General features: G+C 53.7%; 1 protein-coding gene across 1 annotated transcript; it reads left to right on the forward strand.

The window, feature by feature from the left end:
• Positions 1 to 3,214: 3,214 nt before the first annotated feature.
• PTGES (prostaglandin E synthase) lies at positions 3,215 to 18,595 on the forward strand. Its single transcript, NM_001261168.1, is given in 3 exon segments — positions 3,215 to 3,366; positions 7,852 to 7,934; positions 17,830 to 18,595. Coding segments are annotated over 3 exon segments (459 nt in total). The 5' UTR covers positions 3,215 to 3,240; the 3' UTR covers positions 18,080 to 18,595.
• The last annotated feature ends 6,755 nt before the right edge of the window (positions 18,596 to 25,350 follow it).

Genomic DNA, 25,350 nt, shown 5'->3' on the forward strand with positions numbered 1-25,350 from the left:
CCAGGATGGTCTCAATCTCCTGACCTCGTGATCCGCCCGTCTCGGTCTCCCAAAGTGCTGGGATTATAGGCTTGAGCCACCGCGCCCGGCCTCTATCTTGTTATTTCAGAAGACCAGTCAGGGAAGAGCCACTCTCCCTAGTCTAAGGAGGACAACCAAAGGGCCCCTCCTGGGCTGGGTCTGGTCCACGATTCTGGGGGGTGGTACAGCCACCAGACCCCAACCTCAAAACTGAGCTTTTTGACAAGGAAGGTAGCTGCCTGCAGGGGTTCCCACGGGCTGGGGGCAAGAGAGGCAGGCATTCTCTCTTCTCTGACAGAAATATCAGCCAGAAGCGAGCTTGCACAGCTCCTCCGACAACCAGAGATAAAACGTGTCTCAGGACATCCCGTACTTTCCATGTTCTGTCCCTGACGGTATGGTGACCTATCATTTATCTTGTGGGGCCGGGACAGCCTGGCCTGGCAGCTCCCCACAGGAGTCAGTTTATCAAGCACATCTTTTGTTCGGATAAAGGACTGCTTGGCACACAGCAAATGGGCAAGGCGCCACTCCCACCTTGCTCCCACCCGCCTCCCCCAGCAGCAAGGGCAGGGTTTTCTATGAGTCTTCCTCCTGACAACCCTGCTAGGTAGGGATCATTATTCCCTTTAAGCAGGAGGAAACGGAAGCTCAGAGGCTGGTACTGAATGGAGGGCCTATCGTGTTCCAGGGGTTTAATAATTATTTAGCTCCCACAACTGCACTGGGGAGTGACTTAGGCATTTTACAGCTGAAGAAACTGGTTCAGAGAGGGAAGCTGCCTGCCCGAGGCCACACAACTACAGCCGAGGGCTGGCTTTGGGATTGGAAGTGGCTAAATCTGTCTCTGGCAAATCTTCCCTTTGGTCTCTGCTGCTTTGGGGCATAGGTTAGACTGACACAGCTGTCCCTCTGGGCAGGTGCTTTCCCAAAGCACCTGGTCAAGCCCAAGAGTGGAGTAGGCATAGGAGACCGGTTTTTCTCTTTCCCCTTTGCCCCACTTCCCTAGGGCACCTCACAGCAAAGCCAAACGTGTTGGCAAAAATAAGTGAGCAAGAAATTTGTACAAGATCCCTGCCCTTGGCCAGGTGCAGTGGTGTAATCCCAGCACTTTGGGAGGCCGAGGCGGGTGGATCACAAGGTCAAGAGATTGAGACCATCTTGGCCAACATGGTGAAACTCCGTCTCTACTAAAAATACAAAAATTAGCTAGGCGTGGTGGCGCACCTGTAGTCCTAGCTACTTGGGAGGCAGAGGCAGGAGAACTGATTGAACCTGGGAGGTAGAGGTTGCAGTGAGCCAAGATTGCACCATCGTACTCCAGCCTCAGTGACAGACCAGGAGTCTATCTCAAAAAAAAAAAAAAAAAAAAAAATCCCTGCCCTTGTGGAGGTCCTGCCAGAACCCGGAGAAGGTGACAGGCTGCAGCAAGGTGAGGATTTTTTTTTGAGACGGAGTCTCGGTCAGTCGCCCAGGCTGGAGTGCAGTGGTGCAATCTTGGCTCACTGCAACCTCCACCTCCCAGGTTGAAGCGATTCTCCAGCCTCAGCCTCCCAAGTAGCTGGGATTACAGGTGCGTGCCACCACGCCTGGCTAATTTTTGTATTTTTAGTAGAGAGGGGGTTTCACCATGTTGGCCAGGTTGGTCTCGAACTTCTGACCTCAGGTAATCCACCCCCCCTCAGCCTCCCAAACTGCTGGGATTACAGGTGTGAGCCATCTGGCCAAGGTGAGGATTTTGAGGTGAGGGATTCAAAGAATCTTAGGAAACAAACGTTGATGCTTGCTTTCTTTTTTTGAGACAGGGCCTTGCTCTGTCACCCAGGCTAGAGTGCAGTGGCGAGATCACGGCTCACTGCAGCCTCAGCCTCCTGGGTTCAGGTGATCCTCCCACTTCAGCCTCCTGAGTAGCTGGGACTACAGGCTAGCACCACCACACCCAGCTAATTTAAAATTTTTTTTTTGTAGAGACAGAGTCTCCCTATGTTGCCCAGGTTGGTCTCAAGCTCCTGAGTTCAAGCAATCTGCCCGGCTGGGATGACAGGTGTGAGCCACCACACCTGGCCCAGTGACACTTTCTACTGAAGAGTCCGTTGATGGGTCTTTTGGGGAGATCTTGTGATGAAGAATCAAAGCATGCGCCTGGGAAAAGAGTCCTAGAATAGTCAAGTGATGCTCAGGAAGTCAGTGGAGCCACGTGCTGGTTCCCCATCCCTGCTATAGCAAATTACCACAGACGTAGTGGCTTAAAACAACACAACTTCATTCTCTGACAGTTCTGGTGGACAAAGCCTGAAGTGGGTCTCACAGGGCAAAAATCAAAGTGTCGGGAGGGCTGCGTTCTGTCTGGAGGCTCAGGGAAGAGTTTGTTTCGTCCCCTTTTCCAGTTTCTAAAGGCCCCTGGTATTTCCTGGACCGTGATCTCTCCTTCATCTTCAAGGCCAGCAGGGTAGCATCTCTCCCGTCTGACTCCTGCTCTGTCCTTTCATCTCCTCTCTTAATTCTGCATCTGTTTTTATATCTTTTCTCTAATTCTACTGCCTCCCTCTTGGAAGGGCCCCTCTGATTACACTGGGCTCACCCAGATAAATTAGGATAATCTCTCCCATCTCAAGATCCTTACTTGTGAAAAGTCTCTTTTGCCACATAGTCACAGTCATGGGTTCTAGGGATTGGGACATGGATGTCTTTGGGGGTGGAGGGCATCCTTCAGCCTGCCACAGATGGCAAAGTCATGTCCTTGTGGCTGCAGCTCCAGTGTCCAGGCTGAGCGTGGGGGCGCATGGCATGGTCCTCATGCCCACTACCTACCCTGACCCTGTGGAGGTGGACAGGAGGCAGCAATACTTACTACGTGCAGAGGTCCCGCCAGGTGCCCGGCCTCGTCATTCCCTAGAAGGCAGGCACCACCACATGCTCCCACACTACAGATAAGGAAACAGCTTTGAAACAGATTTGAAAGTGTTTGAAGATTTGCCAGGGAAGAGAGATCCAGAGCCAGGGACGGGGTCCGGGACACCACGAGACTCTGCTTCTTGGAGCTCCAGGGGCTGCTTTCTTTCTCTTCACAGGAGAAGGGGACCCTGCTGCCGCGGCCGTGGGGCGGGGCGTGGGCGGCGCTGGCCGCAGAAAGGCTCTCCCCGCCCCCTTTGTGCTTTCCCCGAAGGCTGCTCCTCCGTCGAGCTGATCACACCCACAGTTGAGCTGCGCTGGCCAGAGATGCCTGCCCACAGCCTGGCGATGAGCAGCCCGGCCCTCCCGGCCTTCCTGCTCTGCAGCACACTGCTGGTCATCAAGATGTACGTGGTGGCCATCATCACGGGCCAAGTGAGGCTGCGGAAGAAGGTACGTGCCTCCCTGGGAGTCCCCAGCCTGGGTTGTACTTGCTTCTCTCCATGTCCTGTTAGGAAAGCCCCGGGATAGGGAAATGTGGCCAAGGTGTGTGCAGGGCTGGGAGCTGGGCACCTCTTGCAGCCCCACCGAGTGGCTCCCTGCCAGCCCCGCTTGTCAGCAAGGCCTGCACCTTCTCCTCTCTGGCTTAAGAGCCCTTACTCGCTTGCCGTGCCACCGGGCTGAGTCCTTGGCACGGAGACAGCCAGCGAGTGTCTGTGAGAAGCAGGTTTTGGAGGGTGGAGTGTAGGAGCGTGACAGCACAAAGCCTCTGTCTAACCTGGTGGCTTCCCGGCACGGGAGGTCTGATATCTGGGTGGAGTGGGAACCGGCAAAACAGGAGTCCGAGAAATGTTTAAGTGGAAATTCCCAACTCTCGGCAAATGTCACTAACAAGCCCACTGCAACCTCCAGAGGCCAGCTCCAGCCGGGCACCACCGGGGTGCTCAGGGAGGAATTTCCCCACTAATCTGAGCCCCTGAACCAAAACAACATTAACGAGTCCCAGAGCTGGGCCGGGGCAAGTTCCAGCAGCGTCCGTCACACTGGACGGCGAGTCTGCAAAGTCGTAGGCTGATCTTGTTGGCTGTCCTGGCAGCAGAATGCAGAAAGACCCCAGGTACCTGTGGCTTCCGCCCCAGGTATTTTCATAGAGCAATCTTTTCCTGAAACTGCCTCTGTCCTCCCCTGGGTCCAGTTCAAAGGCAATGCGAGGCTGGCTCTGGCACTGCATGCGGGTGGATCCTGGGGAGTGAGGATCTTGGCCATGAGCCAGGCTCAGGCCCTGCTGCAGGTACAGGCAGGATTAAAGGCAAGGCAGCTGCCCAAGTGATAGGATGCCTGGAGGCTACAGCACGCTGATGGCTTCTGACTTCTCCCTCCTTGGCTGGGTCCTGGGATATGGGATCTGTGCATCGAGCAGAACAGCTGCATTCACTCATTGAATCCTTCCCAGAGGACCGAATGTGGCCTGGAGCTGAGCATGAGATCCCCGCCACAGCCCCGGGGAGCAGGGGAGGCGCCACAGTCATCCCATTTTCTAGGTGAGGTACCTGGGCTCAGAGAGGAGACACCACTTGTGAAGGTCACACAGCCCCGTTTGAACTCCAGTGTCCAGCTTCAGAGCCCACATCCTGTCTTGGAGGCTGGGATTCCTTTTTTGTTTTTTTTTTTTCTGCTGTCCAGGCTGGAGTGCAGTGGTGTGATCTCTGCTCACTGCAACCTCCACCTCCTGGGTTCAAGCAATTCTACTGCCTCAGCCTCCCCAGTAGCTGGCATTACAGACACGCACCACCACGCCGGGCTAATTTTTGTATTTTTAGTAGAGATGGGATTTCACCATGTTGGCCAGGCTGGTCTTGAACTCCCGACCTCAGGGGATCCACCCACCTCGGCTTCCCAAAGTGCTGGAATTACAGGCGTGAGCCACCACACCTGGCCGAGGCTTGGGTTCTTAACAGCAGGCCAATGATTCCTTTTTTTTGTTTTTTTAATTATTATCTATTTATTTTAGAGACAGGGTCTTGCTCTGTGGCCCAGGATGGAATGCAATGGTGCAATCATAGCTCACTGTAGCCTCGACTTCCCAGGCTCAGGTGATCCTCCCATTTCAGCCTCCCAAGGAGCTGGGAGGTGTGTGTCGCCGTGCCTAATTTTTTATGTTTTTGGTAGAGATGGGGTTTTGCCATGTTGCCCAGGCTGGTCTCAAACTCTTAGGCTCAAGTGATCATCCCATCTTGGCCTCCCAGAGTTCTGGGGTTACAGGTGTGAGCCACTGTGCCCAGCCGTGATTTCCTTTTAACGTGAATTCAGGGAGGGGAGGAGGCGAACCTGTCCCAGAGCCTTTCTGCCTGATTGGCAGAGACCGCAGAAGGAAAGCCCCACTCCTTGGGCTGCTCCTGAGCTGTTCCTCTTATCTCTGCTTATCTCTGCTCTGGGCGCTCAGTGTCATCCAGGAAGGACTTGCTGGAGGTGACAGTCGCAGGCCCTGGCTCCTCCACCCACCAGCCTGGGGACCTGGACAAGTCTGGGAGCTCAGTGTCCTCATCTGTAAGTGGGGGTCGTGACAGCAGTGCCAGGAGAATGCAACACCCCACCAATGTTTGTCCCTAAGACTTACAAGTAGCAGGGCGCGGTGGCTCAAGCCTGTAATCCCAGCACTTTGGGAGGCCGAGACGGGCAGATCACAAGGTCAGGAGATCGAGACCGTCCTGGCTAACACGGTGAAACCCCGTCTCTACTAAAAAAATACAAAAAACTAGCTGGGTGAGGTGGCGGGCGCCTGTAGTCCCAGCTACTCGGGAGGCTGAGGCAGGAGAATGGCGTGAACCCGGGAGGCAGAGCTTGCCGTGAGCTGAGATCCGGCCACTGCACTCCAGCCTGGGCGACAGAGCGGGACTCCGTCTCAAAAAAAAAAAAAAAGACTTATAAGTAACTGAAATTAATGTGAGCACAGCAGCCTCAGGTCGCTTTCAAGGGAGAGCAACCAAAGGCTGGCCTCCACCCCAGCTAAGGTGGCACCTCGGCTGCTGACTTCACTGACCAGGAAGCAGGGGGCTTCCTGGTCTTCACTGCAGCTGGCTTTGGCCTGGCTGGTTTGTATTTGAGTTGTATCTCCAGGGGGAGCAACCCGATGCGCAGTGGACTCCTAAGGCAGTGCTCACTGTATGCTGAGGCCCCTTGAAAGGTATCACGGATCCACGGACAGGGCCTTCGGTGTTGGTGAATCACTGATTTAAGGGCCAGCAGAGAGGAATTTGGAGTGTGAAGGTTCCAGTCTCGAAGATCTGAGCTGCGTTCTTCTCTGGGGTAGGGTAGGGCAGGCCCACCAGGGAGGACAAACCAGCTCTTGGGGATAGTCATGAGTCAGAAGCACAGGATTTGCCGTCATCTGAACAATTTAGAAAACCTGCTACTGATATTCAGGCTCTGCTGTGGGGCTGGTGGGGTTTGACTGTCTGGATGCCGGCCGGGAACAGTGGAGCAGGAGTCATGGGCCTCCGATGATCTCAGTGTGACTTTATGTCTCTGCTTTCCAATGAGAGAAAGTGACAATTCACTGAGCACCTCCTTGGGGTGGGCATTGTCCTAGTGGCTTCTCCAGGTCTCCTTCTCACTCGGCACACGGCACATGAGCTGTGATTTCTCCTGAGTTTACAGAGTTCAGGATCCTGTGGTTAATCAGCGTGGAGCTGGGTTGTCAGCCTGGGGCTCTCAAGACCCTCTCATGGCTCATAGTGCAAAGTCCAAATTCTTCAGGTGCCGCCAGGACCCTGATGACCCCTGTACCTTTATCTTGGGCCCCTGTCCCTTGCCCTCTGTGCTCCAGTGTGCTGGTTTTCTGTTCTTCACACAAGCCCAACTTCTTCCAGCCTCAGGGCCTTTGCATGTGCTCTCCCTTCTGCCTTGAATGTTGTTCCTCCAGCCCTCCCTTCATCTGGTTAGTGTCAATGCATCTTTCAAGCCTCAGATCGTTTGTTTTATTATTATTATTATTATTATTATTATTATTATTATTATTATTTTTGGAGACAGAGTCTGGCTCTGTTGCCCAGGCTGGAGTGCAGTGGCAAGATCATGGCTCACTGTATCCTCGACCTCCCGGGCTCAAGCAATCCTCCTGCCTCAGCCTCCCTGCCAAGTACCTGGGACCACAGGTGTGTATCACCACACACAGCTAATTTTTGCATTTTTCATAGAGATGGGGTTTCATCATGTTGCCCAGGCTGGTCTTGAACTCCTGAGCTCAAGTGATCCACCTGCCTCAGCCTCCCAAAGTGCTGAGATTACAGACATGAGCCACCGTACCCAGCTTGTTTGTTTGTTTTAGAGATTGGCCTTGCTATGTTGCCCAGGTTGGTCTCAAACTCCTGGAAGCTCAAGCAATCCTCCTACCTTGGCTTCCCAAAGTGCTGGGATTATAAGCATAAGCCACTGCAAATGGCTTGCTTTAGAGATGGGGTCTTGCTATGCTGGCCAGGCTGGTCTTGAACTCCTGGGCTCAAGTGATCCCCCTGCATTGGCCTCCCAAAGTGCTGGGATTACTGGTGTGAGCCACCTCATCCAGCCCTAAGCCTCAGCTTTCACGTCACTGCCTCAGAGAAGCCTTCTCAGACCCTCAGACTGGATCAGGTCCCACGTATACGTTATCAAGGCCAGCCGTGTCTTCTCCTTAACAGGTGAGACACCTTGGCCTTCCCTGGTTCATAGGCAACTCCCCTATCAAACTGTGAGCTTCATAAAAGCAGAGACAGGGGGGCCTTTTCATGGTGAGCTTCCAGCCCCCAGCACAGGGTAGGAATCGTGGATGATGGTTGGATGGGCGTGTGTGTAACTGCACCTCTGTCCTGCCACTGTGAACTCCGGTCATGGACAAAACACAGCCCCAGTCAACTAGGCTGTTTGTCTCACTACCAGTGACTCTCAACTGGTGTATTTCAGGCCTTTGCCAACCCCGAGGATGCCCTGAGACACGGAGGCCCTCAGTATTGCCGGAGCGACCCCGATGTGGAGCGCTGCCTCAGGCAAGTACTTCGGGCCCCTGGCCTGGCCACACCTGGCCACAGCCTGCCCTTTCAGACCTTCTTCTGCACACGGGGGGCTTGGAGGACTCTCAGGGGCCGAGGTTTTCTGTGTTCCTGATCTTCTCTGACTGTTTTACTTTATTCAGTGATTTCATTTCCCATGAACTTTGGAAAAGTAAGACGTGGTCATGACTCACAATTACAAAGTGAGAAAGGTGTCTTCAGTGAAAATTCAGTCTCCCTCCTACCTCTGACTTCCAGGCACTACACAGTTCTACTGGCCAGGGGCAAACACTCCTGCCAGTGGCCATGCATCTTCCCATAGAGACTTTCTGCATTTACAAACATGCGTGCCACACTTTTCCCGTTGTGCCCCATAGAATCACCCTTTATCCGCTGGTCTGTACTGTGCTTTTTTTTTTTTTGAGACGGAGTCTCGTTCTATCACCCAGGCTGGAGTGCAGTGGCACAATCTCGGCTCACTGCAAGCTCTGCCGCCAGGGTTCACGCTATTCTCCTGCCTCAGCCTCCCGAGTAGTTGGGACTACAGGCGCCCGCCACCTCGCCTGGCTATTTTTTTGTATTTTTAGTAGAGACGGGGTTTCACCATGTTAGCCAGGATGGTCTCAATCTCCTGACCTCATGATCCGCCCACCTTGGCCTCCCAAAGTGCTGGGATTATAGGCATGAGCCACTGCACCTGGCCATTTTTTTTTTAATATGACAACAGAGATTGTTCCCCATCGGCTCACAGAGGAGTTGCATTCACTGTATTGGCGCTCCAGCATTTATGTTGCCATTCTGTTGAATGTACGGCCCATAACTTCCCTAACCGATTCCCCTGCGATGGGCATTTGGGCTCTTTCTGTGTTATGAACAGAAGGCCTCAACACCTCTTTTTTTTTTTTTTTTTTTTTTTTTTTTTTTTTGAGACAGAGTCTCGCTCTGTTGCCCAGGCTGGAGTGCAGTGGCGCCATCTCGGCTCACTGCAACCTCTGCCACCTGAGTTCAAGCAATTCTCCTGCCTCAGCCTCCCAAGTAGCTGGGGCTACAGGCGTGCACCACCATGTCTGGCTAATTTTTGTATTTTTAGTAGAGATGGGGTTTCACTATGTTGGCCAGGCTGGTCTGGAACTCCTGACCTCAGATGATCTGTCCGCCTCGGCCTCCCAAACTGCTGGGATTACAGGCGTGAGCCCCCGCTCCCAGCCTCAACACTTTTTTCATTTGCCTTTATGGGTATGTGTGAGCAAAACCGCAGGGTACAACACAATAATAAGACATTTTGCCAAGTGTGCACGAGTCTTTTCCCGCTACTGGTGTGGGAGCCATTTTTCCATCCCTCTGACAACTCAACTGACAACTCATTGTATTGGCATATTTGGGTGGATCCCTACCAAGGTGATAGGTGAAAATTTATATCACATTTCATTTTGCTTTGCACTTCTTTTTTATGTATGTATGTATGTATTTATTTATTTATTTTTGAGACGGAGTCTCGCTCTGTCGCCCAGTCTGGAGTGCAGTGGTGTGATCTTGGCTCACTACAAGCTCCGCCTCCCGGGTTCACGCCATTCTCCTGCCTCAGCCTCCCAAGTAGCTGGGACTACAGGCGCTCACCACCATGCCCAGTTAATGTTTTGTATTTTTAGTAGAGACGGGGTTTCACCATTTTAGCCAGTTGGTCTCAATCTCGTGACCTTGTGATCCACCCGTCTTGGCCTCCCAAAGTGCTGGGATTACAGGCGTGAGCCACCGCTCCTGGCCTTTATTTTTTTTTTTTGGATACGGAGTCTCACTCTGTCACCCAGGCTGGAGTGCAGTGGCACGATCTCGGCTCGCTGCAGCCTCCACCTCTCGGGTTCAAGCAATTCTCCTGCCTCAGCTTCCTGAGTAGCTGGGACCACAGGTGCCCGCCACCACACCTGGCTAATTTTTTGTGTTTTTAGTAGAGATGGGGTTTCACCATGCTAGTCAGGATGGTCTCAATCTCTTGGCCTCCCAAAGTGCTGGGATTACAGGTGTGAGCCACCACACCTGGCCTGCACTTCTTTATTCTTAGTGAAGTTGAACATCTTTTCACATGCTTAACATCCCCCTGGTCAATTAAAATAAATTTCCTCATTATAAAAATCAGAACTCATTACAGACGATTTGGGTAATATTGAAAAAGCACAGAGACAGAAAGGAGAACCACTCACGGTCCTAGTCGCGGTTCACACTTGTGTCTCTCTCCTCTTTGTCTTCTATATCTAAATATTTTTCATAAAATTAGGCATGCATTAGGTACACCCAATTTGGAGTTCTGATTTTCTTTTGTTAACATTATTTTGTGAACACTTTCCTTGTTGGTAAATGTTACTCAAAAAATGATTCTTGGCCAGGTGCGGTGGCTCGTGCCTATAATCCCAACACTTTCGAGGGCCGGCAGATCACTTGAGGTCAGGAGTTCTAGGCCAGCCTGGCCAATATGGCAAAACCCTGTCTCCACTAAAAATACAAAAATTAGCTGGGCATGGTGGCACGGGCCCGTAGTCCCAGCTACTTGGGAGGCTGAGGCAGGAGAATTGCTTGAACCCAGGAGGCAGAGGTTGCAGTGAGCCGAGATTGTGCCACTGGACTCCAGCTTCTTGGGAGGCTGAGGCAGGAGAATTGCTTGAACCCAGGAGGCAGAGGTTGCAGTGAGCCGAGATTGTGCCACTGCACTCCAGCTTGGGGGATAGAGCAAGACTCCATCTCCAGAAAAAGAAAAAAAAAAAAAAATTCTTAAAAAACTGGCCTTGTAAAATCCCATCAGAGACCAAATGTTAATTTCACATAATTACAGTCAATATTAAATTTTTTTTTGGCAGTTTCTGCTCTGCCATTTTTCACCAGTGACCTGGAGAGTGAGGCGGTGGCACTTCAGGGGTTGAGGGTCATCAGAGGAGCTTGAAGGGGAAGTGGGGAGGACGGGGAGCTGGACAGGCTGAGGCCAGAGGCAAACTGTTGCACAGGTCTCAACACATTCCCCTGCATCACAGGCGGAAATGGGTGGGACACTGTCATTTAAATAATACACATTTCTTTCACTTGAAAGAAAGTCTGTGGGTTTTTTTCTTATGTTTTTCTTGGCCATTGACGATAATATGTCCACTTGCGGTTTTAAAAAAATTACAGACCTGTGTCATGTAGGAAGTTAAATTCCTTGCTATTTTACCCTTTCAAATCCTTCATATGAGGTCCGTCTCTCCATCAATGCACACCTACTATGTCCAAGACACTGTGCTAAGCACTGGCGGTACTTTCATGAACAAAAGCCTTCTCCATACATGACTTCCATTGGTGACTCTTGCCCCTGGCTGTCTCGGCCCTCCTGGACAGTGGAGAAGGATGGAATGAGCTGTCCAGGCAGCAGGAGGCCGGGATGGTGGGTCACCCGGGGCCAGCTCACAGCAGCCACCAAGAGGATGCGTTTTGGCTCCTCCCAGGCTACGGAGGTTTCATGTAGCAACGCTTTCATGTGGCACAGGAGTGGCTAAGTGGCCTTATAGATACTTGGTTTATTTTTACTGGCTGAAACCATGCCCCATGGAGGGACAATAGACCCGGGTGGTGCCGAGACATTTCCACCCAACCAATCTTTTTCTTTTTTTTCTTTTTTTTTGAGACAGAGTTTTGCTCTTGTTGCCCAGGCTGAAATGCTATGGCACGATCTTGGCTCACTGTAACCTCCGCCTCCCAGGTTCGAGCAATTCCCCTGCCTCAACCTCCTGAATAGCTGGGATTACAGGAGCCTGTGACCACGCCAGCTAATTTTTGTATTTTTTTTTTTTTAGTAGAGACAGGGTTTCACCATGTTGGCCAGGCTGGTCTCAAACTCCTGACCGCAGGTGATCCACCTGCCTCGGCTTTCCAAAGTACTGGGATTACAGGCATAAGCCATTGCGCCCAGCCCAAAATAACCCATCATCTATAGTACTGGGGCTTAAATGGTTGCAATTCATTTCAGCACTTTCTGAGTGCCTCTTATCTAATAATACTTTGTAGCCATTTGGTGAGGACTTACTGGAGGCCGACCGTATACTGGGCCCATGTCAGACCTGGGCAGTGCCTGGGTCCCCTGGGCCCTTCCTCCGCCACCTGATTTCACAGAACATCATGCAAACTTGAGCGTGCAGAACTAAGAGAATTCTATATCCTGCCGTCTGCTACCGGAGAACTGGCTGGAACCCGAAGGGGGAGACCACCTGGAAGCAAAAGTTGGTTAAATATTAGACCAGGGTTTATGGTATGATTCGAGTCACTCTTCTATCAAACAGGAAAGCACTTCAATCTTGGTTCTTGGAGCATAAATCTGCCTTGCAGTTTAGCACACGCTGGAGTCCACATGTGAGCCTAGCTCTGGGAGAAGCCAAGGACCAGCCACCTTTTCAGGATACCTATCCGGAGTTCCTGGCAATGTGTGTTGGGGCCAGAATCTGAGGTTGGGTGTATGGAACTGCACGGAGGGGGTTATCTGTGTGGTCCCAAGGAAGGGAAGCAAATGCACAGCCTAAGCTTGGAGCATTTCTGTTTGGAGCATATAGACTTAAACGGAGTGAACAGGTCTGTCAGGAAATTGGGTCCCAAAATGTCAGCCCCGGAAGTCCCTTAGATGTCATCCAGCATGTACATTTTGTACATAGTGATCGCAGGCCCAGAAAGTGAGAGGGATTTACCTGAGGCCATGGAGCTAATGAGCACCACAGCAGAACTGGAGGTTTCCAACCTAACACTCCCTTCCCACTACACCATGAAGTGCTTTAAAAAAAATTTTTTTTCTTTTTTTTTTTTTTGAGATGGACTTTCACTCTTGTTGCCAAGGCTGGAGTGCAATGGCGTGGTTTTGGCTCAATGCAACCTCCACCTCCCAGGTTCAAGCGATTCTTCTGCCTCAGCCTCCCAAGTAGCTGGGATTACAGGCACCCGCCACCACACCTGGCTAATTTTTGTATTTTTAGTAGAGACAGGATTTCACTATGTTGGCCAGGCTGGTCTCGAATTCCTCACCCCAAGTGATCCGCCTGCATCGGCCTCCCAAAGTGTTGGGATTACAGGCATGAGCCACCTCGCCCGGTCTTTTTTTTCTATTTTTTTTATTTTTTATTTTTTGTGACAGGGTCTTGCTCTGTTGCCCAGACTGGAGTGCAATGGAATCCCGGCTCACTGATGTCTTGACCTCCTGGGCTCAAACGATCTTCTCACCTCAGCCTCCTGAGTATCTGGAACCACAGGCACGTGCCACCATGCCTGGCTAATTTTTTAATTTTTATTGTTGTAGAGATGGGATCTTGCTATATTGCTCAGACTGATTCCAAACTCCAGGGCTCAAGTGATCCTCCCACCTCAGCCTGAGATCACAGGTGTGTGCCACCACACCCAGCCCCATAACATGCTTTTTATTTATTTGGCCTGAGCATCTGAGGGCAGTCAGAAAGTCTGGCAAAGCCAAGAGGGTGATGTGAGCTTTAACGACGGTGTCCAGGACAGGGCTGGTGATGGCGATGGAGGAGATGGCGGCTTGCTTAAAATCTCCCTACTCAGCCTAGCACAGTGGCTCACACTTGTAATCCCTGCACTTTGGGAGGCTGAGGCGGGTGGATCACCTGAGCTCAGGAGTTTGAGACCAGCCTGGTCAACATGGCGAAACCCCATGTCTACCAAAAATACAAAAATTAGCCAGGCATGGTGGGGCTCGCCTGCAGTCCCAGCTACTCGGAAGGCGGAAGCATGAGAATTGCTTGAACCCAGGAGGCAGAGGTTGCAGTGAGCCGAGATCGCGCCATGCACTCCAGCCTGGGCAACAGAGACTCCGTTTCAAAAGAAAAAAAAAAAAACAAAAGATCTCCCTACTCAGTGTCCAGGAGAGTTGTAAGCACTTTCCAGGAATCCACTCACTTGGCACTCTGAGGAGGGGCCTGGCACTCTTGCCTCTGCTCCTGAGGCTGTCCCTCCATGGGAAGGCGATTTCACTGTCGTGAATACCTGTCTTTGAAACGAAGCAGGCACTGCATTGTATGAACCCTGAATCAAATTCAAGGAAATTGCCACCGTGGATGCCAGCAGGTGGTGGAGAGAAGAGGAGACCCTGGGGAACGACCAGCAACTGTCCCTGTCTTGGCCTTCTGGGGGTCACTGTCCTCACCGCTGTCACCTAGTGCCGGAAAATGCAGCGGGTGTGGAAAAGTCTGTGGAGGGTGAGGGCAGGCCCGATGCTGCAGGAGGCGATACAAGTCCAGTCTAGTAGGAATTTGCTTTGGGTGGCTTTTACCTTAAACAAGTGGTTATTATTTGAATGATGCATTTCACCGGAGCATGTCCGTGGTACGTGCCTGCCTCCATGTCTCTCGGTTTGGAGCCTGGAGGTGGGAGGGGGGAGGTGAGCTTTCTTCCATCATTCCTTGGTGTCTCCATTGCTCCCTGTCCCTGGCCACTGCAGCCTCGGGGTGGCCTCTCTGCGGTTTGAGACAGACCAGACGAGGGAGGGAGGGCTGGGCCAGCCCCAGGGGCTGACAGTCAGAGCTCCTGACCACCTCTCCTCCCACGCTGGTGACCGCTGAATTGCTGCCCAATGGCTGGAAATAGAAGGTGGGGCTCAGTCCCCGCTTTTTCTGCAAGGCCTGCTCCTCCCGAGCCTGCAGACGTGCCAGGCAGAGCAGGGTCCACTCCTGCCACGAACTTCTCCCTGTCTCGTTCCTCCTTCCCACCCTGTCTTCCCCAACTTCTTTCCTTCACCCACTCTTCAGGGGTTTGGCTATGTTTGTGAACTATCTGTACTGTGATTCTCTTAACAGCTTTCCAAACATTGACTTACTCTTTTTTTTTTTTTTTTTTTGAGATGGAGTCTCGCTCTGTCGCCCAGGCTGGAGTGCAGTGGCTCAGTGGTGCCATCTCGGCTCACTGCAACCTCTGCCTCCCGGGTTCAAGCGATTCCCCTGCCTCAGCCTCCTGAGTAGCTGGGAATCCAGGCGCCTGCCACCACGCCTGACTGATTTTTGTATTTTTAGTAGAGATGGCGTTTCACCGTATTAGACAGGATGGTCTCGATCTCCTGCGTGATCCAACCACCTCAGCCTCCAGAAGGACTTATTCTTAAAATATCAACACAAACTTTAAGGAATGGCTGAGTGAACAGATTGCATATGCTGGTTGTGCTTTTCCTGAAACTTTCAAATAAACATTACAAAGTCCTCATCCAGGTGGCATTCCCTTGGAATCACTTGTGACAGGCAGACCTCCTTTTGGGACATAATCAAAAATGGGTTTTCCAAGGGTGTCCCTCTAATCAGCCTGTATCGGGATGTGGGTTCCCACAGCTCCATTGCCAGGGGACGGAGTGATTTTTGTTTTGGTTTGTTTTTTGTTTTTGAGACAGAGTCTCACTCACTCTGTCGCCCAGGCTGGAGTGCAGTGGCATGATCTTGGCTCACTGCAACCTCCACCTCCTGGGTTCAAGTGACTCCCTGCCTCAGCCTCCCGAGTAGCTGGGATTGCAAGCACACGCCACCATGTCCAGCTAATTTTTTTTTTTTTTTTTTGTACTTTTACTAGAGACGGGATTTTGCCATATTGGCCAGGTAGGTCTCAAACTCCTGTGCTCACATGATCCACCCACCTCAGCCTCCCGAAGTGCTGGGATTACAGGCATGAGCCACTGCACCCGGCCAAGGACGGAGTGATTTTGGAGGAACACCTATTGCCTTTCCTCATGAGTCCTGGTAAGGGACTTACTTGACTGGGAGGTGGCCCCAGTCTTTGGTTTCTCCCTCTCTTTTATTTTATGTAATTAATTTATTTATTTGAGAGAGAGTTCCCCTCTTTTTGCCCAGGCTGGAGTGCAATGGCATGATCTCAGCTCACTGCAACCTCTGCCTCCCCGGTTCAAGCGATTCTCCTGCCTCAGCCTCCCGAGTAGCTGGGATTACAGGCATGCACCACCACGGCCGGCTAATTTTGTATTTTTAGTAGAGACAGGGTTTCACCATGTTGGCCAGGCTGGTCTCAAACTCCTGTCCTCAGGTGATCTGCCCGCCTTGGCCTCCCAAAGTGCTGGGATTACCGGTGTGAGTCTGTAATCTCCCTCTCATGTCTTCCCTGAAGGGAGTACCCCAGGATCTATCCAGAGCCAGCCTCTGATGCAGGTAGGCCACAGTGTTCCCCACTGCTGGGTGAGACCTGCCCTGCCACAGACTTGCTTTTCTTGTGTCTGGGTTGCAAGGTCAGGATCTGGGGGAAAAGGAGAAGAGGGGTTCATGTCAGTCTCGGGATATGGGGGACCCAGATGCCAGGTGCTGTGTCCTGAATTTGGCCTGAGAAAGATCTAGGCCCTGCTGGGTTTACAGGAGTTTTGTACACTCAGATTGAATTCCTCTCCCACTCTTATTCTGCCTCACTCCCTCATGTGCACCACACTGTAGCCATGGGCTCGCTTTTCTGCACATTGAACATGCTGTGCTTATTCTGACCTCAGGCCCTTTGCACACACTGGTCTTCCTTCCTGGAAAGCTTTTCCCCTGCAGGGCCAGCTTCTCATCATTCAGGCTTCTGCACGGGTGTCTCCTTCCCTGCCCATCCCCACCCCAGACAAGGTGCAGAGCTTCCTACAGTGTGGAGTGGCCAAGCACTCCAGGCTCCCGCCCTGTCCTGCCCTCTTTCTTTTGGTAAGGCCTACACACCATCGCCCTGGACCAAGAATCGTCTTGCCAGTGGGAGGGAAGAGGAGGACCCTGCAGCGGGTCCCCACACAGGTGCTGCTAGTCTGGGCCTGGCCCGAGGATATGGCATTATTGGTGGAACGCATGGCAGCAGGAAGGCCTGGAGAACATGTTTCTTGTTCCTGCACCTCACACGCGTGGCCTGTCCTTGGGGGAGGTCATGCCCTGGGCACTGAATTCCTGTTTATTTGAGCTTCCAATGTGGCAATCTACGGGTTTAGTTGCTCATTCAGTCTCTAATTTATGGGACTCAACCTCCTCACCTTTCATAAAGGAAGCAGGCCATTAGTAGGAGTCTGGAAAATGTGAACCAGCTCTTAGCAGAAGAGGGTGAGTTTTGTGCGTTTTCTTTCTTGGTCATTTATTTATGGTGGGGTTATACAGAGCTCCCCCACCCCCGCCATACAAATGCACATGCTTGATGACTTTCAACAAAAAAAGAGGCAGGAAATGATGTGTAAAATGAAGAGCTTCCCCGGGGGCTGGTCATCGGTTGACACCAATGAGTGGAAGCGGATCTTGTTATGATTGTCCCTGAAAGGATGGGTGGTACTTAGATTTAGGGGCAGGGGACATAGCCCGGCATTCATGTCAAAGGCCTGCTCTTGGGCTCTAGCCCCTTCTGCTCGGCAGAGGCCCAGGAAGCTGCATTCAGAAGGAGGATGACCTCAGGCCTGACTCAGAGAAGTCCTGCTCTGGAGGTAAAGAGCACAAACTCGAGTCAGAACTGATCCCAGCTTCTCCACTCATTGGCTCTGTAAAGCACTCAGCACCTCTGAGTCCCACTTTTCCTGCCTGGTGTCTAAGGGCTAGAGAGGACGGTGGGGGAGAGTATGGCAGGGGTGGGGTCCTGGCAAGCCCTAGAGGTATGGTAAGAGCATCCTAGACCAGTAGCCCTCTGTGACTCCCAGCCCATGGCGTGGCCTCGCGGCCTCAGCTGCTTGCAAGCATAAGCTTGGAGCTGCTCTTCCTCCGGACTCTGGGGTATCCATCTCCTTGACCTGGCCATTAATGGATGTGAGTGTCTGGTACGCCTGAAATGACCCCCAGTGGGTCAAAGCCTTGTTAGGGCAGAGCACCCCAGCTTCCATGACACTCTCAGAAGGGCCTATGGCCCCAAAGCTGACACCTGACTGACTATACCCCTCTTGTCTCCCCAGGGCCCACCGGAATGACATGGAGACCATCTACCCCTTCCTTTTCCTGGGCTTCGTCTACTCCTTTCTGGGTCCTAACCCTTTTGTCGCCTGGATGCACTTCCTGGTCTTCCTCCTGGGCCGTGTGGTGCACACCGTGGCCTACCTGGGGAAGCTGCGGGCACCCATCCGCTCCGTGACCTACACCCTGGCCCAGCTCCCCTGCGCCTCCATGGCTCTGCAGATCCTCTGGGAAGCGGCCCGCCACCTGTGACCAGCAGCTAACACCTCCTTGGCCACCAGACCATGGGCCAAGAGCCGCCGCAGCTGTACCTGGGGACTTGGTGTTCCTTCCAGATTGTGGTGGGCCCTGAGTCCTGATTTCCAGGCGGCCTGCTGCGCATATGGGTCTCTGGGCCCAGTGGGCCTGTGTGTGTGCGCGCGCGCGTGTGTGTGTGTGTGTGTGTATGTTTCTTAGCCCCTTGGATTCCCGCATGAAGTGACTGACGGGAACCATTTCAAGACAGATTGTGAAGACTCACAGAAAATCCTTCAGCTAAAGTAACAGAGCATTAAAAACACCACTCCCTCTCCCTTCCTAACAGTGAAAAGACAGAAGAGAGACTCTAAGATTCCCAAATCTAATGATCATCTGAATCCCAGGCTAAGAATGCAGACTTTTCAGACTCACCCCAGAGATTCTGGCCCAGCCAATCTAGAGGCAATACTGGCCTGGTATTTTTTTTTTTTTTCCAAGACAGAGTCTTGCTCTGCTGCCCAGGCTGGAGTGAAGTGGTATGATCTGGCTCACTGCAGCCTCCGCCTCCCAGGTTCAAGCGATTCTCCTGCCTCAGCCTCCTGAGTAGCTGGAATTACAGGCGTGTGTCACCATACCCGGCTAATTTTTGTATTTTTAGTAGAGACAGGGTTTCACCATGTTGCCCAGGAGGGTCTCAAACTCCTGGCCTCAAGTGATCCACCCGCCTCGGCCTCCCAAAGTGCTGGGATTACAGGCATGAGTCACTGCGATCAGCCACCATCTGGAGTTTTAAAAGGCTCCCATGTGAGTCCCTGTGATGGCCAGGCCAGGGAACCCCTGCCAGTTCTCTGTGGAAGCGAGGCTGGAGTCTTGGGTTCCTGTATGGTGGAAGCTCGGTGAGCCAAGGACAGGACTGGTTCCTCTGCCCTGGCAGACGCTTCCCTTGCCCTTGGCTTTGGATGTCTTCGCGGGAGTCTTCTCTCTGGCTCAGGTGTGGGTGGGAGGGGCCCACAGGAAGCTCAGCCTTCTCCTCCCAAAGTTGGAGTGCCTCCAAAGGGCTGTGGGTGGGGGAGCGGGAGCTTTGGGTGACCAGTCACTCAAAGGAACATTCTGGTCCCTTCGGTTATCTTCAAGATTTGGAAACTGCAAATGTGTCCTCGATGTGGAATCCTTATGTATGCGTGTGTGTGGTTTCTCCTAGACCCGTGACCTGAGATGTGTGATTTTTAGTCATTAAATGGAAGTGTCTGACCAGCTCCGCCCAGCACCTTGTCTTGGGTTGCGCGTTCTTGGTGTTCCCTGCTGCCCAAGCGGGACTGATGCTCCAGCGCGCTGGGCGTTCTTGCCGGTGACTGTCTAGAGCCAGTGTGGCGGGACAGGGTCTCTGGCGCAGACACCAACGCGCCCTGACTGGGTGTTAATCACACAGCAAGCAGCAGCCTCCTGCCTCCCGTTGGGGCGGGCAAGGTGGCATCCGGCGAGGGGAGCCAGGAGCACCCGAATCCTGCCCCGGTCAAGTCACCCCTCCCTGCGGGGCTGCCCCGCCCGTGGGCTGCCATCAGCTCCGTCAGGGAGGACACGGAGACTCCAGGAGGCCACCGCCCTGAAGCGCTGGGCCAGGTCTGAAAGGCGGGACTGCCAGGCTCCCCAAAGCCCCTGTGGGGAGCCCCTGTGCTGCACGGCCTCACTTTCCCTGAACGCCCCCTCCCAGCACCCCGAGGCCGGCGCCCCTCTGACGGATGTGACCTGCCGTGCCGGGGGACGGTTCTCCGGTAGCGCGGGGACCCCAGGCCCCGCCAGAAAGCGCAGTGAGTTCCTGGCTCCCGTTCGGAGCTGCGAGAGGAAACACTGCCCCCTGGTGGTAAGGAGACGCCTCTGTTTGGGGCCGCGGCGGCCCCAGGAGAGAAACGGAGAGGGCGCCATCCAGATTGAGCACCTACTGTTTGCTAAGCGTTGGGCTGGGCATACTAGTTGGATTTTTTTCACCTAATCCTTAAAACAGCCTGGGTGGGTTGGCTTATGTCTGTAATTCAAGCACTTTGGGAGGCCGAGGTGGAAAGATCTGAGCCCAGGGGTTTGAGACTAGCCTGGGCAACAAAGCCAGACCCGCTTTCTACCGAAAAAAAAAAAAAGAATTAGCCGGTGTAATGGTGCCTGCCCGTGGTCCCAGCTACTCAGGAGGCTGAGGCGGGAGGATCGCTTGAGCCTGGGAAGTTGAGGCTGCAGTAAGCTGAGATCCCACCACTGCACTCCAGACTGGGCAACAGAGGGAAACTGTCTCAAAAAAAAAAAAAAAAAAAAAAAATTCCCTAAAACAATCCGAGGCGGGAGGGATTTCTGTTTTTTAGATGAGGAAGGTGAGGCTTTTTAGATGAGAGAGGCGAGGTTCACAGGAAGGAGGCTTGTGGGGGGATCTCCTCACAGGGCAGAGGTGACTTGCCTGCCGTCCCTGGGCTGGGACACTGTAAGGCCAGAGGGAGGGCAGACCCCAGGGCAGGGGCCATCCAGGAGGTCAACCCAACGTGTATTTTTGTTGCTGTTTGTTGTAGCTATTGTTTTAGACTGAGTCTCACTCTGTCACCCAGGCTGGAGTGCAGTGGCACCATCTCGGCTCACCGCAACCTCTGCTTCCCAGGTTCAAGCGATTCTCCTGCCTCCACCTCCCGAGTAGCTGGGATTACAGGCATGTGCCACTACACCCGGCTAATTGTTGTATTTTTAGTAGAGATGGGGTTTCACCATGTTGGCCAGGCTGGTCTCGAACTCCTGACCTCAAGTGATCTGCCCGCCTCAGCCTCCCAAAGTGCTGGGATTACAGGCATGAGCCACTGTGCCTGGCCACACCAGCGTGCATTTTTAAATTTATATTTTCCTTCCTGGGGAAAGAGGCGCTCTGTGGGCAAAATAACCTGCTGGGAACCCACGGGACCCAGGTGAGCAGGGGCATCGAATGCCCATGGCAATAACGTGAACCTGGGGCGTGGGTGATGGAGGCGGCGCCTGCCACACTGGAGCTGTAGAGACCACAAGACCATGAGGTCCCCTCCCCAGCACCGCCCCTGTTCTGTCAGCTTGCAAGTGCCTCCTCAGGGTGGGGTGGTGCCTGATGCTGGGGTGACAGCCTCATCCTGTCCCCAGCCCCACGCAGCTCCAGCCTGGGGAGGTGTCCTGCAGGCTCCGCAGGACAGGGCCCGGGACAACCCCAAGTGCTCAGCTCCCTGATGGAGGCGGATGGGGCCTTCTAACCCCTGCGGGGGAGCGGCTGCCTGGGGAGTGGGCAACTCACCTGCGGTGGGGGGTGAAAGACCGGTTTTAAGGGGACCATCCAAGCCAAGAAAGCAAGGAGCAAAGAGAAGAGCTCAGCAGCTCTCCCCAGACCCCTCCACCTTGAGCCTGGGAAGCAGAGGGTGGTGGGGAGAGTGGGGGAGGGGAAGTGTGAGGGTTGATGGTGTGGAGGGGAGATGTACGGAGGGGTGTGGGGGTGGGGAGGGAGTGGCGGGGGAAGGATGGGATATGAAAGGGAGGTGTGGGCGGTGTGGGGAAGGGGTGGGTATGGAAGGGAGGGGTAGGGGTGTGGTGGGTGTTGGGGGTGAGTGTGGGGGAGGGGTGGGTATGGGTGTGGGGGAAGATTGGGATGTGGAAGGGAGGGGTGGGGTGGGGTTGGGTGGATTGGGAGTGGGTGTGGGGAGGATTGGCGTTTGGAAGGGAGGCATGGGTCTGGTGGGGTGGGAGTGGGGGTGCGTGGAGTGGGGTGGGTGTGAGTGTTGGAGGTAGGTGTCGGGGGAGGGTTGGGTATGTAAGGGACGCTTGGGTTAGGCTGGGTTGGGGGTGGGTGTGGGGTATGGAAGGGAGGCTTGGGTTGGGGTGGGTTGGGGATGGGGTGGGGGAGGGGTGGGTATGAAAGGGAAGGGTGGGGTGGGGTGGGTGTTGGGGGTGAGTGTGGGGGAGGATTGGGGTATGGAAGGGAGACTAAGGGTGGTGTGGGGTGGGTGTGGGTGTTGCAGGAGTGGTGGGTATGGAAAGGAGGCTTGGGTTGGGCTGGGTTGGGGGTAGGGGTGGGGGAGCGGTGGGTATGGAAGGGAGGTGGGGGTGGGGGACAGGTGGACCTAGAAAGGAGGTGGAGGTGTGGGAGGGGTTAAAGGGATCAGTAGTGTGGGGTCACTGGAGCCTCTGGCCCTTATCAGGGAGTCTGGGGCTGGGGCTGTGGGTCACGCCAGGGTGGGCTTGGCATGGCTGGCTTTGCCTCCTAAGGGGACCTCTGACTCTGCCGTGGGAGGACAGGGGGTGTGGACAGCCAGGCAGTGGACACAGTGGGCAGTGGCATGGCTCTTGCTTCCACAGTGGCTCGGACAGTGCCCTGGCTGCTCACCCAGGAGCTGGAGGACCCAGGTGGGGGGGAAAGAAGGGAGGGGCAGTACCCAGGATGGTGTCTGGGCTGCTATCAGGAGCCCACTGAATTTTTTAAAGGAGAGAAGGAAGCCCTGGAGGCCTGTGCTGCTCCCGCCCAAGATCAGACCCAACCCTCGGGGATGGAGAGGACTGGGGAGAGGACTCCTGACTCCACCGCCAGGGTTCCAGAGAGCCAATGCCCATCTCCCGGGCAGCAGTGGAGCACAGTGGGCCAGCGAGGCAGGGAGGGCATCTCATGGTTTTTTCTTTTTCTTTTTCTTTTTTTTTTTCTTTCTTTCTTTTTTTTTTTTTTTTTTTTTTTGAGACAATAGTTTTGCTCTAGCCTAAGCTAGAGTGCAATGGCACTATCTCAGCTCACTGCAACCTCCGCCTAGCGGGTTCAAGCGATTCTCCTTCCTCAGCCTGCCGAGTAGCTGGGATTACAGGCACCCGCCCCGCCACCGCACCAGGCTAATTTTTGTATTTTTAGTAGAGACGGGGGTTTCACCATCTTGGCCAGGCTGGTCTCGAACTCCTGAACTCAGATGATCCACCTGCCTCGGCCTCCCAACGTGCTGGGATTACAAGCATCTTTTTCTTTTTTTAACAGGTGGGAGCGGGGAGAGTCTCGCTCTGTCATCCGAGTTGGAAAGCAGTGGTGCGATTGCAGCTCACTGCAGCCTTGAATTCCCGGGCTCCGGCAATCCTCCCACCTGAGCCTCCTGAGTAGCCGGGACCACAGGTGTGTGCAGCACTCCTGGCTAAAGCACCTCATGGTTGATCAAATCTTCTGAACTGACCAGAGGTAGAGTGGGAATTGGCCCAGAATGCAAGATGACCTCAGGCACCGGCGGGATGTTTCCTGACCTCATCCCCATGCCTGCAGCCCATCTTCCTCCCAACTGCTCCTAGATTTATCTCAACCCCTGGGGTTGGGGGCTCTGGGAAGGGTGGGCCTCAGCTGTCTATGGCTAGGAGGCAGAGGGCACTGAGCAGAAGCCTGGGGGGCCCAGAGCCTCGATTCGAGGAGGTAGGCGAGGACTTTTTCCTCTTGGGGGCAGTGAATGGGGCCAAGGTCCAGGCCTGCGAACTGAAGCTGCCCTGGTTGGGGCCCACCGTCTGGGGCATCTTCTCCCAAGCTCTGAGTGAGCAGGGGGTGCCAGAGCTGAGTTGGAATTCATGTAGACCCAAGGCCCAGGGAACAGGATAGCAATCTGGGGCCCTCTTCATGATATGCCAATGAGATTTCATGTTACAGAAGCCTTCATTCCCACCCCACACGCCTTCTTAAGAGGAAGCCCAAGGCAGGTGATGGCGGCTGTGCCCTGCCCACCTGAGCTCCCGCATCTCCCGTGACAGCCCCACTGAGGACCTCTTGGGGCTCCGTAGTCAAACAGGTTAATAAGTCTAATGGCTCAAGGCTTCTGAGAACCTCCCTGGTGTGTGAGGACCTTGTGGGTATGGATAAGGGCAGGCAATGATGACAGTGGACAGAGGGGCCTGCTGTTCACAGCTTTGGATGCTGGTCTTCGAGGCAGGGACCGAACCTGGGGACCCCCTGGGGAAGCAGAGTCCGCAAGATTGAGGGGATTCCTGGGCCTCTGTGGGTGTATCCCAGGAGGATACTGCGGTTGGGAACAGATTTCCAGGTAGTCCAGGTGGGAAAGTTGCACTGTTTCTAATTCAAGGCAGTCCAAAGAGGGGATTATCTGTTGGGGCTGCTGAGAATCCAGGCAGGAAAGGCATCGCTTGAATTGGAACGATGGGATATTTAAAACTGGTTTACGTTTTTAGGCTGGGCGCGGTGGCTCACTCCTGCAAATCAATCCCAGCACTTTGGGAGGCCCGGCCAGGCAGATCATTTGAGACCAGGAGTTCGAGACCAGCCTGGCCACCATGGCAAAACTCCATCTCTATTAAAAATACAAAGATTAGTTCGCACGCCGTGGCCCATGCCTGTAATCCCAACACTTTAGGAGGCCGAGGCGGGCGGATCACGAGGTCGGGAGATCGAGACCATCCTGGCCAACATGGTGAACCCTCATCTCTCCTAAAAATACAAAAATCAGCTGGGCATGGTGGTGCATGCCTGCAATCCCAGCTACTCGGGAGGCTGAGGCAGGCGAATCGCTTGAACCTTGGAGTCGGAGGTTGCAATGAGCCAAGATTGCACCACTGTACTCCAGCCTGGTGACAGATCGAGACTCCGTCTCAAAAAAAACCACACACACAAAAAAACAAAAAACAAACAAACAAAAAAACAAAGATTAGCCAAGTGTGGTGGTGCACGCCTATAATCCCAGATACCCAGGAGGCTGAGGCAGGAGAATCACTTGAACCCGGGAGGTGGAGGTTGAAGTGAGCCAAGATCGCACCACAGCACTCCAGCCTGGGCGACAGAGGAGACTCTGCCCCCAAAACAAAAGAAAGACTTGTTTAAGTTTCTGAACTTGTTAATTATATGTACTTGCAAGTAATGGTCGATGTCACAGGTTTAGAAACCACGGGAAAGCTCACAGAGGAAAATCTACCCCTCTGGGACTCACCACGCAGAGGCTGACCCAGACCAGGCTCCGGGCGCTCTGGGACTCATGTTCAAGTGTCTTGCGGTGAGGCCCTGGGTCACTGCAGTACCTCCCAGCTGGATCTCTGAGTCTACCCTGGGCCCTTACGGTCACTCCCCACCCAGAGTCAGAGGCCCCCATCACCCCTGTGTGCAAAGCCCTCAGGTGGCTTTGATCCCGCTTGGAGGGAGGGCAAGTTCTCAAGAGGCCAGCAAGGTCCCTTGAGGTCGTCAGTGTGCGGAACCCCTTTAACTTCTGTGTCTTTATCTCATTGCCTGTGTCCCCCTGGGATGTGCACTTGAGGGGTACCGGGATTTAGGTCTGTGCTGTTCT

The sequence above is a fragment of the Macaca mulatta genome, chromosome 15 (genome assembly GCF_049350105.2).
Source record: "Macaca mulatta isolate MMU2019108-1 chromosome 15, T2T-MMU8v2.0, whole genome shotgun sequence".
Taxonomy (NCBI): Eukaryota; Metazoa; Chordata; class Mammalia; order Primates; family Cercopithecidae; genus Macaca; species Macaca mulatta.